At 43.5% G+C, this 15,079-nt stretch overlaps 1 protein-coding gene across 2 annotated transcripts in view; it reads left to right on the plus strand.

Moving 5' to 3' along the window:
- Positions 1-15,079, plus strand: part of LOC118361160 (dihydropyrimidine dehydrogenase [NADP(+)]-like) — a 237,050-nt gene that overhangs the window by 194,388 nt on the left and 27,583 nt on the right. For both annotated transcript variants that reach the window (XM_052483339.1, XM_052483340.1), the window contains one exon: positions 8,967-9,109. In XM_052483339.1, the coding sequence (XP_052339299.1) occupies positions 8,967-9,109 (143 nt within the window). The remainder of the gene's footprint in view (positions 1-8,966; positions 9,110-15,079) is intronic.

A 15,079-nucleotide genomic window follows, 5' to 3' on the forward strand; every position in this document is an offset into this window, starting at 1 on the left:
GAAGGCGGAAAAGACTTTCCTAGGGTTAGAGGCAGAAGGCGGAAAAGACTTTCCTAGGGTTAGAGGCAGAAGGCGGAAAATACTTTCCTAGGGTTAGAGGCAGAAGGCGGAAAAGACTTTCCTAGGGTTAGAGGCAGAAGGCGGAAAAGACTTTCCTAGGGTTAGAGGCAGAAGGCGGAAAAGACTTTCCTAGGGTTAGAGGCAGAAGGCGGAAAAGACTTTCCTCGGGTTAGAGGCAGAAGGCGGAAAAGACTTTCCTCGGGTTAGAGGCAGAAGGCGGAAAAGACTTTCCTCGGGTTAGAGGCAGAAGGCGGAAAAGACTTTCCTAGGGTTAGAGGCAGAAGGCGGAAAAGACTTTCCTAGGGTTAGAGGCAGAAGGCGGAAAAGACTTTCCTAGGGTTAGAGGCAGAAGGCGGAAAAGACTTTCCTCGGGTTAGAGGCCGGAAAAGACTTTCCTCGGGTTAGAGGCAGAAGGCGGAAAAGACTTTCCTAGGGTTAGAGGCAGAAGGCGGAAAAGACTTTCCTAGGGTTAGAGGCAGAAGGCGGAAAAGACTTTCCTAGGGTTAGAAAAGACTTTCCTAGGTTAGAGGCAGAAGCGGAAAAGACTTTCCTAGGGTTAGAGGCAGAAGGCGGAAAAGACTTTCCTAGGGTTAGAGGCAGAAGGCGGAAAAGACTTTCCTAGGGTTAGAGGCAGAAGGCGGAAAAGACTTTCCTAGGGCTAAAGAAAAGACTTTCCTAGGGTTAGAGGCAGAAGGCGGAAAAGACTTTCCTAGGGTTAGAAGGCGGAAAAGACTTTCCTAGGGTTAGAGGCAGAAGGCGGAAAAGACTTTCCTAAGAAGGCGGAAAAGACTTTCCTCGGGTTAGAGGCAGAAGGCGGAAAAGACTTTCCTCGGGTTAGAGGCAGAAGGCGGAAAAGACTTTCCTCGGGTTAGAGGCAGAAGGCGGAAAAGACTTTCCTCGGGTTAGAGGCAGAAGGCGGAAAAGACTTTCCTAGGGTTAGAGGCAGAAGGCGGAAAAGACTTTCCTAGGGTTAGAGGCAGAAGGCGGAAAAGACTTTCCTAGGGTTAGAGGCAGAAGGCGGAAAAGACTAGGGTTAGAGGCAGAAGGCGGAAAAGACTTTCCTAGGGTTAGAGGCAGAAGGCGGAAAAGACTTTCCTAGGGTTAGAGGCGGAAAAGACAGGGTTAGAGGCGGAAAAGACTTTCCTAGGGTTAGAGGCAGAAGGCGGAAAAGACTTTCCTAGGGTTAGAGGCAGAAGGCGGAAAAGACTTTCCTAGGGTTAGAGGCAGAAGGCGGAAAAGACTTTCCTAGGGTTAGAGGCAGAAGGCGGAAAAGACTTTCCTTCCTAGGTTAGAGGCAGAAGGCGGAAAAGACTTTCCTAGGGTTTCCTAGAGGGCAGAAGGCGGAAAAGACTTTCCTAGGCTAGAGGCAGAAGGCGGAAAAGACTTTCCTAGGGTTAGAGGCAGAAGGCGGAAAAGACTTTCCTAGGGTTAGAGGCAGAAGGCGGAAAAGACTTTCCTAGGGTTAGAGGCAGAAGGCGGAAAAGACTTTCCTAGGGTTAGAGGCAGAAGGCGGAAAAGACTTTCCTAGGGTTAGAGGCAGAAGGCGGAAAGACTTTCCTAGGTTAGAGGCAGAAGGCGGAAAAGACTTTCCTAGGGTTAGAGGGCGGAAAAGACTTTCCTAGGGTTAGAGGCAGAAGAAAAGACTTTCCTAGGTGGAAAAAAGACTTTCCTAGGGTTAGAGGCAGAAGGCGGAAAAGACTTTCCTAGGGTTAGAGGCAGAAGGCGGAAAAGACTTTCCTAGGGTTAGAGGCAGAAGGCGGAAAAGACTTTCAGAAGGCTAAAAGGGTTAGAGGCAGAAGGCGGAAAAGACTTTCCTAGGGTTCCTCGGGTTAGAGGCAGAAGGGGTTAGGAAAAGACTTTCCTAGGGTTAGAGGCAGAAGGCGGAAAAGACTTTCCTAGGGTTAGAGGCAGAAGGCGGAAAAGACTTTCCTAGGGTTAGAGGCAGAAGGCGGAAAAGACTAGGGACTTTCCTAGGGTTAGGCAGAAGGCGGAAAAGACTTTCCTAGGTTAGAGGCAGAAGGCGGAAAATACTTTCCTAGGGTTAGAGGCAGAAGGCGGAAAAGACTTTCCTAGGGTTAGAGGCAGAAGGACTTTCCTAGGGTTAGAGGCAGAGGGGAAAAGACTTTCCTAGGGTTAGAGGCAGAAGGCGGAAAAGACTTTCCTAGGGTTAGAGGCAGAAGGCGGAAAATACTTTCCTAGGGTTAGAGGCAGAAGGCGGAAAAGACTTTCCTAGGGTTAGAGGCAGAAGGTGGAAAATACTTTCCTAGGGTTAGAGGCAGAAGGCGGAAAAGACTTTCCTAGGGTTAGAGGCAGAAGGCGGAAAATACTTTCCTAGGGTTAGAGGCAGAAGGCGGAAAAGACTTTCCTAGGGTTAGAGGCAGAAGGCGGAAAAGACTTTCCTCAGGTTAGAGACAGAAGCTTGACACTTACAGTGATAATAAGTGGCTTTAGCAGTGGATACAGATGAAGAGAAGGCAGAAAGTAGGGAGTGAAAGGATGATAGGTCCTCTGAAAGTTTAGTTTTCCTCCATTATCGCTCAGCAGCCCGCAGCTCTCAATGAGTCACTCCGCCAACGAGCAGGAGGGGAGGGTCGAGCCAGCCGGGAACAAACCGGACAGTGTGAGTCATAGGATGAGGAAAGGGAGGAGAGTAGGGTCGAAAAGATAGAATCAGGAGACAGGAGGGAGAAGGATTTAGCAGAAGGGAGCGATGATAGGATATAAGAGGAGTAGTGGGAGGGAGAGAGAAGATTGTGACTGCGCATGACCATCGGAGTAGGGGCTTAGTGACTAGGGTTGGAGGAAAGAAATTATTAGGGGAACAGCCTCGAGTAAAGAAGAGGTAAAGCATATTGCCTGCCTTGTGAGTTGTAGGGGATTGGGAAATGGTGAGGAGGGTAAAGAGAGAGTTGGAAAGAAATTAATGGAAGACTGACACCGAGAGGTTGAAGTCGTCAAGTACGAAGAGTGGTGAGCCATCGTCAAGAAATTAGCTCATCAAGATGTCGAGCTCATTGAGGAACTTTCCCAGGGCACCTGGTGTGCGATAGATGAAAACAATGTTAAGCTTGAGTGGACAAGTGACAGTATGGAATTCAACTATTATTGGGTTAAAACACACACATTAATTTGTCCACAACAACCACAATTCATAAGGCGCAAATAGTTGTACTGAACAAAAATATAAACGCAACATATAAATTGTTGGTCCCATGTTTCATGAGCTGAAAGAAAATATCCCAGAATTTTTCCATACACACAAAACGTATTTCTCTTTTGTGCACACATTTCTTTACATACCTGTGAGTGAACATTTCTCCTTTGCCAAGATAATCCATCCACCTGACAGGTCAAATCAAATCAAATCAAATTGTATTTGTCACATACACATGGTTAGCAGATGTTAATGCGAGTGTAGCGAAATGCTTGTGCTTCTAGTTCCGACAATGCAGTGATAACCAACAAGTAATCTAACTAACAATTCCAAAACGACTTTCTTATACACAGTGTAAGGGGATAAAGAATATGTACATAAGGATATATGAATGAGTGATGGTACAGGGCAGCATACAGTAGATGGTATCGAGTACAGTATATACATATGAGATGAGTATGTAGACAAAGTAAACAAAGTGGCATAGTTAAAGTGGCTAGTGATACATGTATTACATAAGGATGCAGTCGATGATATAGAGTACAGTATATACGTATGCATATGAGATGAATAATGTAGGGTAAGTAACATTATATAAGGTAGCATTGTTTAAAGTGGCTAGTGATACATTTACATCATTTCCCATCAATTCCCATTATTAAAGTGGCTGGAGTTGGGTCAGTGTCAATGACAGTGTGTTGGCAGCAGCCACTCAATGTTAGTGGTGGCTGTTTAACAGTCTGATGGCCTTGAGATAGAAGCTGTTTTTCAGTCTCTCGGTCCCAGCTTTGATGCACCTGTACTGTGGCATATCAAGAAGCTGATTAAACAGCATGGTCATTACACAGGTGCACCTTGTGCTGGGGACAATAAAAGGCCACAATGTGCAGTTTTGTCACACAACACAATGCCACAGATGTCTCAAGTTTTGAGTGTGTGTGCAATTAGCATGCTGACTGCAGGAATGTCCACAATAACTGTTGCCAGATAATTTAATGTTAATCTCTCTACCATAAGCCGCAACGTCTTTTAAGAGAATTTGGCAGTACGTCCAACCGGCCTCACAACCGCAGACCACGTGTAACCATGCCAATCCAGGACCTCCACGTCCGGCTTCTTCACCTGTGGGATCATCTGAGACCAGCTACCCGGACAGCTGAAACTGAGGAGTATTTCTGTCTGTAATAACGCCCTTTAATGGGGGAAAACTAATGCTGATTGGCTGGGCCTGGCTCCAAAGTGCTGTATGCTGTACCAGGTCCACCCACGGCTGCACCCCTGCCCAGTCATGTCAAATCATTAAATTAGCCTAATGAATATAATTAAATTGACTGATTTCCTTATATGAACTGTGACTGTAAAATTGTTGAAATTGTTGCATGTTGCATTTATATTTTTGACCAGTACAGGTGAAAGTGATACCTAAGAGAGCAGCAGTGTGATGTCCGTATCTCCCATAGGCTGCACCACTGCTGTCGTTCTCACCTCCAAGCCTTTATTGAAGTTGGATAATCTTTGGATAATCTTTGGATTCCAACAGCATTTGCACCATTGGAAGACAGCGTGGACAGCCTATTCTTGCTCTTTTGCCGCAATCAACTTTGGTGTCAATCAATCAATCAATCAATCAATCAATCAAATGTTATTTATATAGCCCTTCGTACATCAGCTGATATCTCAAAGTGCTGTACAGAAACCCTATTGGTCTCATCATATTGGTCTCTGATTTGTGGTCAGACTCGCTTAGGTGGAACAAACTTAAACTTTCGCCTTTTTTCAGTGCTGATTTGAATGTCTTTAAGAAAGCAGAAAGGTGACAAATAATTTTGAATTTAAAAGTAGTCCTAGAAGTAATCATCTATTTTTTTCAAAAGTATATGTAATCTGATTACAATATTTCTGATGGTAACGGATTCAAGTTCGTTTTTTTGTAATCAGTTACATCTAACGGATTACATGTAACCCTTTGCTCCCCTACCCTGTATAGGGAATAGGGTTCAATTTGGGACATGGCATATAGCAATAACTCATTACAGATTCGCATGAACAGCCTTCCAAACCAAATATACTCCAAACATGAGCTGATTTGGCTGTTACAATTGATTTGCAATCTAATGTTGTGGTGAAAGTATGGGGGTGTTATTGAAGGGATAGGAGGTAGTGGGTTAGCTATAGTTTGTTGTGGAAAGGAGAAGGAGGAGGATACTACAGTACAAGAGGACAGCAGTATTTGGTGGATGTTACCAGAGGAGACTTGATGGAAAGACAGAGGTCTCAAAAACTATAAATACAGTCATAGAAACATATAGGATCATGCAGACTGTGTTAACGTGCACAACTTGAAATATGAAGTTCTCGCTTGAACTTCTTTTATTTACAGATGCCTGCACACATTAAAGGGCATCAGTCAGCCACACGTGGAAGACAACAACACAACCATATCCATGAATTACCCCTATGCTGTCATTAAGAAGTCTGACTAAAAGAAAAAACAAGAAGTGTCTTCTTCTCCCAGCCTGTCAAAGCCCTAGAAAGCTCCGCTCTTCATGCATCTTCTAATGTTACACCCCTCGTTTATTTACCTGTCTCTCCCACCTCCTGAATGAATTAAAGCCTCCAGTCCAATCCCACTGACAGATGGAGCAGTTTATCACATTAGATTTAACCTCATTTAGCAGGCAGGCTTTTCTCCCATTGATCAGAGACAGACATTGTCTCTACACTTATTTAGATCCAGAGACTGGAACGTCCTGCGCTGTGGTCAGCCACGGAGAGAGTGAGTGATAGTGAGAGATGAGGAGGGGAGACTAGAATGTCCCGTGCTATGCTAGGCCACAAGGAGAGAGGCAGGGAGACAGAGAGAGAGCGATAGTGAGGGATGGAGAGGTGGGGAGTGACATACAGAGCGAGAGACATAGAGAGGGAGAGATTGCAACGGCACCCTGTAGTACCCGTAACAGTCTGTATTAATGTAATACCCTGGCAAGATAAATTAAATTACAAGATATTCACTTCCCTCCATATTTCAAAAGACAGTTGGTGCAATACAGGCCTTTCTGATTCCCTATCCTCACTCTTATTTTCCCTCTTGCTTATAGTCTTGTCACTTATGGTGAACTAAGGGAGGTGGCTTCTGATGTTAACATGCATGAAACCAATGCTTTTTCAGTTACAGAAGTCAACAAATGACAGCGCCTGGGGAATGGGAGTGATGATGAGGTTGCAGGGGTTAACCTCTACATCACCAGAGGAACAGGGGAGGAGTAGGATAAGAGTACGGCTAAACTCTAAAAGAATAGGTTGTCTAGTGCGTTTGGAAGAGAGAGTAAAAGGAGCAGGTTTATGGGCACGGAATAATAGATTCAAGGCATAATGTACAGCCAAGGGTATGGTAGGATGTGAGTACAGTGGAGGTAAACCTAGGCATTGAGTGATGAAGAGAGGTTTCTAGAGGTACCATTTAAGCCAGGCGATGTCACCGCATGTGTTGGGGGGTGGAACATAAGGCGGGTGGAACATAAGGGCTAGCTATGGCATATTGAGCAGCGCTGGAGGCTCTACAATGAAATAAGACGAAAAAAATATTAACCAAAACAGCAATAGACAAGGCATATTGACATTAGGGAGAAGCATGTGTATCCGAGTGATCATAAGGTCCAGTGAGTAGCTCGGTGAGCTGGAGACATGGCGATTCAGACAGCTAGCAGGCAAGCGATAGCAGCAGGCTAGCAAATGGGCCTCGGGGGGACCTCGCAATGGGAGAGCCTGTTGAAACCCCCTCGGACGGTTACGTCGGCAGACCAGTTGTAATGGATCGGCGGGGCTCCGTGTCGGCAGCAATGGGTCCAGGCCAATTGGCAGAAGAAGTATTGAAGCCCAGGAATTATCTGATGGATTTCTTCGGCTAGCCGGAAGAAGGGCCTAGTTCGAGGCTAGCTCCTAACTGGTGCTTGCTTCGGGACAGAAACCTCCTTGGACGGTTACATTGGCTGACCAGTCGTGATGGATCGGCGATGCTCCATGTCAGCAGCAAAGGGTTCGGGCCAATTGGAAAAAGAGGTAATTGAAGCCCAGGAATTGCTTGAAGGATCTCTTCAGCTAGCCGGAAGATGGGCCTATTTCGAGGCTAGCTCCGGAGATGTGTTAGAGAAAAGCAGTCTGATATGCTCTGGGTAGATATCGCTCTGTGAAGGCTGGCAGGAGTTTCCCAGGCTGAGGCTGGCAGATGTCCGAGTTAACGGTGATGACTGCTAGCAGTGGCTAACTGACTACTAGCAAGTAGCTATTTATCTGGCGAGCTTCTGAAGGGGGTCCGGTTCAAAAGTGTAAAAATAGCAGATCCGTACCACATTGGGTGAGGCGGGTTGCAGGAGAGTATGTTCAGTCCGTAGATGGAAAATTAGATTAAAAATACTAGAAATATATATGAAGAAAACGATATATATATACGGGACGGGACAGGACAATCAAAACAGACATCCCACTGCTATGCCATCTTGGAACATACAACACTCCTTCCGTGGCCTCCAACTGCTTTTAAATGCTTGTAAAACTATGCTCTTCAACCGATTGCTGCCTGCACCATCCCACCCGACCAGCATCACTTCTCTGGACGGTTCTGACTTAGAATATGTAGACAACTAAAAAATACCTAGGTGTCCAGTTAGACTATAAACTCTCCTTCCAGACTCACATTAAGCATCTTCAATCCAAAATAAAATCTAGAATCTGCATCCTATTTTGCAACAAAGCCTCCTTCATTCATGCTACCAAACATACCCTCGTAAAACTGACTATCCTACCGATCCTTGACTTTGGCGATGTCATTTACAAAATAGCCTCCGACACTCTACTCAGCGAACTGGATGTAGTCTATCACAGTGCCATCCGTTTTGTCACCAAAGCCCCATATACTACCCACCACTGCGACCTGTATGCATACATACATATTCGTCGCCAAACCCACTGGCTCCAGGTCATCTATAAGTCTTTGCTAGGTAAAGCCCCACCTTATCTCAGCTCACTGGTCATCATAGCAACACCCACCTGTAGCACACGCTCCAGCAGGTATATTTCACTGGTCATCCCCAAAGCCAACACTTTCTTTGGCCGCCTTTCCTTCCTGTTCTCTGCAGCCAATGACTGGAACGAATTGCAAAAATCTCTGAAGCTGGAGTCTTATATCTCCCTCTCTAACCTTAAGCATCAGCTGTCAGAGCAGCTTACCGATCACTGTACCTGTACACAGCCAATCTGTAAATAGCACACCCAACTACCTCATCCACATATTATTACTTACCCTCTTGCTCTTTTGCACCCCAGTATCTCTACTTGCACATCATCATCTACACATCTACAACTCCAGTGTTCATGCTAAATTGTAATTATTTTGCCTCTGTGGCCTATTTATTGCCTTACCTCCCTACTCTCCTACATTTGCACACACTGTACATGTAATTTTATATTGTGTTATTGACTGTACATTTGTTTATGTGTGTCTCTGTGTTGTTTTTGTCGCACTGCTTTGCTTTATCTTGGCCAGGTCGCCGTTGTAAATGAGAAATTTGTCTTTACTGCCCTACCTGGTTAAATAAAGGTGAAATAAAAAGTAAAAATACCGGTACGCGTTAGCCAAGTCCATCAACAAAAACAATTGGACCCGTCCCTAGCTAGCCCCTACACATCCGCAGGTATACATGTATGTAAATGGTGACTTCTGCCACTGTTTCTACATTTGTGTTTCTGTCTACAGGAAACGCCATCCGGCCCATCGCCCTGCGTGCTGTATCCGCCATCGCCAAAACCCTGCCTGGCTTTCCCATCCTGGCCACTGGGGGCATCGACTCAGCGGAGTCTGGTCTGCAGTTCCTTCATGCTGGAGCTTCTGTCCTGCAGGTAACGGCTCTGCAACCATCTATCTCTCTCTACCTCTCTTTCTGTCTCTCCACTTCTCTCTCACAGCTCTCTGTTTCTCTCTCGTCTTTAATCTCTGCAGGTAACAGCACTGCAACCATCTCTCTCTCTCTCTCTCTCTCTCTCTCTCTCTCTCTCTTTCTCTCTTTCTCTTTCTCTCTCTCTTTCTTTTACCCATTTCTTTCTCAATCTCACTTTCTACCCCTCTCTTTCTCTCTCTCTCTCTACCCCTATCTTTCCCTCGCTCTCTCTATCTATTGCGCTCTCTTTTATTCTCTATCTCTCCAGCTCTCTCCCTGTTTAGGGCATCTATGCTGTTGATACAGCGAACACAATGCCATCTGGCTTCCTCCATCTCACCATATACCATTTATACTAGGGGTGGCAGGTAGCCTAGCGGTTAGACTGTTGGGCCAGTAATCGAAAGGTCACTGGTTGGAATAACTGAGACGACAAGGTGAAAAATTCTTTGATGTGACCATCAAAGCACTGGTCCCTAATTTGCTCCAGGCGTGTTGTATTACTATGACTGACCCTGTAAAACAACACATTTCACTGAATCTACAGTTATAGTCGGAGGTTTACATACACCTTAGCAAAATACATTTAAACTCAGTTTTTCACAATTCCTGACATTTAATCCTAGTAAAAATTCCCTGTTTTAGGTCAGTTAGGATCACCACTTTATTTTAAGAATGTGAAATGTCAGAATAACAGTGTAGAGAGTGATTTATTTATCACATTCCCAGTGAGTCAGAGGTTTACATACACTCATTTAGTATTTGGCAGCATTGCCTTTAAAATTGCCTTCCACAAGCTTCCCACAATAAGTTGAGTTAATTTTGGCTAATTCCTCCTGACAGAGCTGGTGTAACTGAGTCAGGTTTGTAGGCCTCCGTGCTCGTACATGTTTTTCAATACTGCCCACACATTTTCTTTAGGATTGAGATCAGGGCTTTGTGATGACTACTCCAATACCTTGACTTTGTTGTCCTTAAGCCATTTTGCCACAACTTTGGAAGTATGCTTGTGGTCATTGTCGATTTGGAAGACCCATTTGCGACCAAGCTTTAACTTCCTGACTGATGTCTTGAGATGTTGCTTCAATATACCCACAAAATGATTCTATTTTGTAAAGTACACCAGTCCCTCCTGCAGCAAAGCACCCCCACTACATGATGTTGCCCCCCCCCCCGTGCTTCAAGGTTGGGATGGTGTTCTTCTGTTTGCAAGCCTCCCCCCTTTTCCTCCAAACATAACGATGGTCATTATGGCCAAACAGTTCTATTTTTGCTTCATCAGACCGGAGTACATTTCTCCAAAAAGTACGATCATTGTCCCCATGTGCAGTTGCAAATCGTAGTCTGGCTTTTTTATGGCGGTTTTGGAGATGTGGCTTCTTCCTTGCTGAGCAGCCTTTCAGGTTATGTGGATATAGGTATGGTTTTACTGTGGATATAGATACTTTTGTACCTGTTTCCTCCAGCATCTTCACAAGGTCTTTTGCTGCTGTTCTGGGATTGATTTGCACTTCTCACCAAAGTATGTTCATCTCTAGGAGACAGAACGTGTCTCCTTCCTGAGCGGTATGACGGCTGCGTGGTCCCATGGTGTTTGTACAGAGGAACGTGGTACCTTCGGGCATTTGGAAATTGCTTCCAAGGATGAACCGATGGCTGATTTCTTTTGATATTTCCATGCTGTCAAGCAAAGAGGCACTGAGTTTGAAGGTAGACCTTGAAATACATCCACAGGTTCACCTCCATTTGACTCAAATGATGTCAATTAGCCTATCAGAAGCTTCTAAAGCCATGACATCATTATCTGGAATTTTCCAAGCTGTTTAAAGGCACAGTCAACTTAGTCTATGTAAACTTCTGACACACTGGAATTGTGATACAGTGAAATAATCTGTCAGTAAACAATTGTTGGAAAAATCACTTGTCATCCACGAAGTAGATGTCCTAACCGACTTGCCAATACTATAGTTTAACAAGAAATTTGTGGAGTGTTTGAAAAACAAGTTTTAATGACTCCATCCTAAGTGTATGTAAACTGTATCTGGTGTATATGACAATAAAACATATAGCTGTATTGTTTTTTACTAGTTAGCAGATTCAGACTTGACAAACTGTACTGTTAAGTATACTTTACCTCAAGCTGGGCCGCTGGCTGTGAAAATCATTGGTTGCATTCAATACTCCATCTGCTGTGTGTATTTACATGTGTTTCACTGGTTTGGTTTGTGTTGTCGTGTAGCTGTTATATCGGTCTGTTTGATCATGTTATCAAGCCTCAAAACACACTGCTTGCCACATTGTGTCACTATGGCAGTATACAGACCAAGGCCAAGAATTCCTTTCTTCAACTTTATTACTTGAATATTCCCTCAACTTTTGATATTTAAATTGGGAAAGTGGGTTTTTAACTTCACTGTTCATTTAACTTCCCTCAGTGGTTCGTGCCTAGGGAGTAATCAGCAACAGAATCAGCATGCAAATTGAATCACAATCTGTGAATAAATGCATCCACTCTTTATGGTTTTCTCTTTCTAGATGATTTAATATTTTGGTAATACCACCCCTCCACCTGCGCTGTCAAATCTTAACACAGGGGATCTGAGGAGTCTCAGCGCATGCAACCAGAGATTCCTCCCACTGAATTAATGGGAAAAGTTAATTACGGAATAAAAGAAAATAACGCTCTCGATGAAATCAGAATGCCATCTATTTAGGGAGAAGTGTTCTGTCTTTTGAAAAGCCTTCATTTGTATTCCATTGAGCACGATTCAATCATCATTTGAAATTTCATTCATTTGTATGCTTTTTACCTTGATAAAAGAGAATACAAGTTTGTCGTTGTAATTATACAGTTTAATGGATGGATTATAAGTTAGCTTCAGATAAGTTTGGGTGACTTTCTGTGGTTAAGAGATGCTTGGGGGTTTTTTTCGTGTGAGGGGGATAGCACAGAGGTGTTTGTAATTTTGGCCTAAATGGAATCATACACATACAGACATATTTCAGTCCAAAAGAAATTCCAATGACGTCTTTCCCATTGCCTGAACACATTTATCAAAAGGCTGTGTGGATCTGTATTTGTCTGGTTTTGTCAGACATACAACAAACAGATGGTATCTGCACACACAGTAGCAAATTAATATGAATCGCCAAGGAAATTAGCAGTGAGAAGGCATTGAATACAGAATGGGTCTAAAACAATATGTTGTAATACCTGGCGGTTACAATCAGCACGTCTTGTCACTCGGAAGTTGAAGACTGAAGAACGATGGTGGGTGTTGAATGTGAGAATCACTGCTGTGGGCTCTGTGGATTGTACTGTATGTAGTACAGGAAGAGAGACATACTGTGTTGTCTGAAATAGACCATGATTGGTTCTGAGATGCATCAGACACATTCTTCTCAGAACAAACAATGTGATGAAGTCCATTCAGGAGCTGCCCGTCTCTCATAGACCCATCATTGCTTCTTGGTCTTGAAGATTTCATAAAGAAGTTGTTCCAAAGGGAAGCCTTGAAAGTATGCTTGTCATTGACAACACATGATGAGAGCAGTGCTTCAAGGTCAGGCTTTGTTATGGAGACTTAGACACATCGTTTTAATTGATTTCTCGATTGATAGTATAGTAATGTTTGTTAAGAAAACCTTAACTGAGAAGACAGGTCAGTGAAAACCAGTGAATCTACTTTTTTTTTTTTTAATTTAAGAAGTTTTGTAAACCATTATTTGACAGACGTTAAAGCTTTGAGAAGGAAAAATCCAAAAATGCTGCATGGCTGAAATATATCCTCGTGAATTCACATACTGTAGTCAGGGGTTGATGAGATTCACTTGTAAATCGATACTTCTTAGTTAATTCATTCACAAAAACATTCATTTGCAATGACCCTGGGGGGTTCTCTCTCCCCTTCTCTCTTTTCTTCTTGCTCTCCTTCGCCATGTAACTATCAACTACTACATGTGTGCAATATTCCTTTTTCTCATATGCCCTTTACTGCACCATTACGATGTGAATAAGGTCCATAACATGCAAGAGCCATTGTGTTGAACACTGTGCGATGTTTAACAGTGAGAATCGCCGAATGGTGAACTTACTAAATGACTAGAGTTGACTGTGCGATAGTAGTTTGCTTCGTGTGTAAATATTTTCCGTCTGGATTTTAATGATTTGTATTCATCACCTTCTTGTCCTCAATGCAATAAGTGATTACCTTGGTCTTTAATAAAAGCCCAATTTACATCTGATCAATGTTATAAAGTAGCAATGTGCTATCCCAGTTATCGCAGTTGTTTTTTTGTGCTATCCCAGTTAACGCAGTTGTTTTTTTGTGCTATCCCAGTTATCTCAGTTATTTTTCATCATTTTGATTGAATTGTGAAGTTGCTGCTTTGTTATGGTGATCTGGCCAGTGATGGAGATTCAGACAGTTATTTTATTGACATGTCTTTAGAAGGAAATGGAGCTATATTTCACTGATAACCAACTAGTTCGATTTTAATGACCCAGGGTGACCATTCCCCTTGTCGTTGGTCCACGTCAACAGTTCTGTACTGCCATGAAAGACCCATTGTCAAGTAGCTAACATGACTTGTTGTTTGAGCCCAGTAAACATCAGGAATTTGTAATAGTACCTTTTGAAAACATCCAAACCTTGCCAGCGTGAGTGAAAGGAATAGCAGTCCATTCAACATGCAAACTATTCAACTCTTCAGAGGAAAGGTTACATTTCTGTCCACCTCACCACAACCCCTAACTGAACTCTACTGGAAATTGCTCATATTCATTGACTTGTAAAAATGTATTTACTTTCCCCCCCAGACTTGGTTTCTCTTTTACCTGAAGATCAAGACTAAATATCAGTGGTTAGGATCTAAGTATCAGACATAGGAGCTGAAATCAAAAGCACTGAGGTTGGTTCATCCATAGTCATTGTAGCATTTGAAAGCTGAATGAATCGATCTTTCTTTTGGCGAAGACGCTGTTGTACTAAATGCCAGGATTCTATCATCGGGAATAAAAGAGCTGACAGCGTCAGAGAGAAAGAGAGGGACAAAAAGAGAAAGAGGGAGAGGTCGAGAGGGAGAGCAGGGAATCTAAAAGCATTTCAGATCTCAGAAGGAGTTGAAATCAATGCGTAGCCCCAGTTTTCAGAGCAGATAAAAAGGACCTGCTGTCTCAATTGCCTGAAAACTACTTAGAAATTCTCACTTCGATTTATTTCAGCAGTCGGCTACATTAACGCTAAATGCAGCACGCGAGGACATCACATACTTTGATGTTCTGAGCAAAATGAAAAGCACTAATGGACATTCTCCTACACACGCACACGCGCACACACACACACACACAGTAATAACCAACGAGTAATCTAACCTAACAATTCACAACAACTACCTTATACATACAAGTGTAAAGGGATGAAGAAGATATATGAATGAGTGATGGTACAGAACGGCATAGGCAAGATGCAGTAGATGGTATCGAGTACAGTATATACATATGAGATGAGTAATTTAGGGTATGTAAACATTATATTAAGTGGCATTGTTTAAAGTGTTTTTTTTACATACATTTTTCCAATATTAAAGTGGCTGTGGTTGAGTCAGTATGTTGGCAGCAGCCACTCAATGTTAGTGGTGGCTGTTTAACAGTCTGATGGCCTTGAGATAGAAGCTGTTTTTCAGTCTCTCGGTCCCTGCTTTGATGCACCTGTACTGACCTCGCTCGCCTTCTGGATGATAGCGGGGTGAACAGGCAGTGGCTCGGGTGGTTGTTGTCCTTGATGATCTTTATGGCCTTCCTGTGACATCGGGTGGTGTAGGTGTCCTGGAGGGCAGGTAGTTTGCCCCCGGTGATGCGTTGTGCAGACCTCACTACCCTCTGGAGAGCCTTACAGTTGTGGGCGGAGTAGGTGCCGTACCAGGCGGTGAT

The sequence above is a fragment of the Oncorhynchus keta genome, chromosome 28, assembly GCF_023373465.1.
Source record: "Oncorhynchus keta strain PuntledgeMale-10-30-2019 chromosome 28, Oket_V2, whole genome shotgun sequence".
NCBI lineage: Eukaryota > Metazoa > Chordata > Actinopteri > Salmoniformes > Salmonidae > Oncorhynchus > Oncorhynchus keta.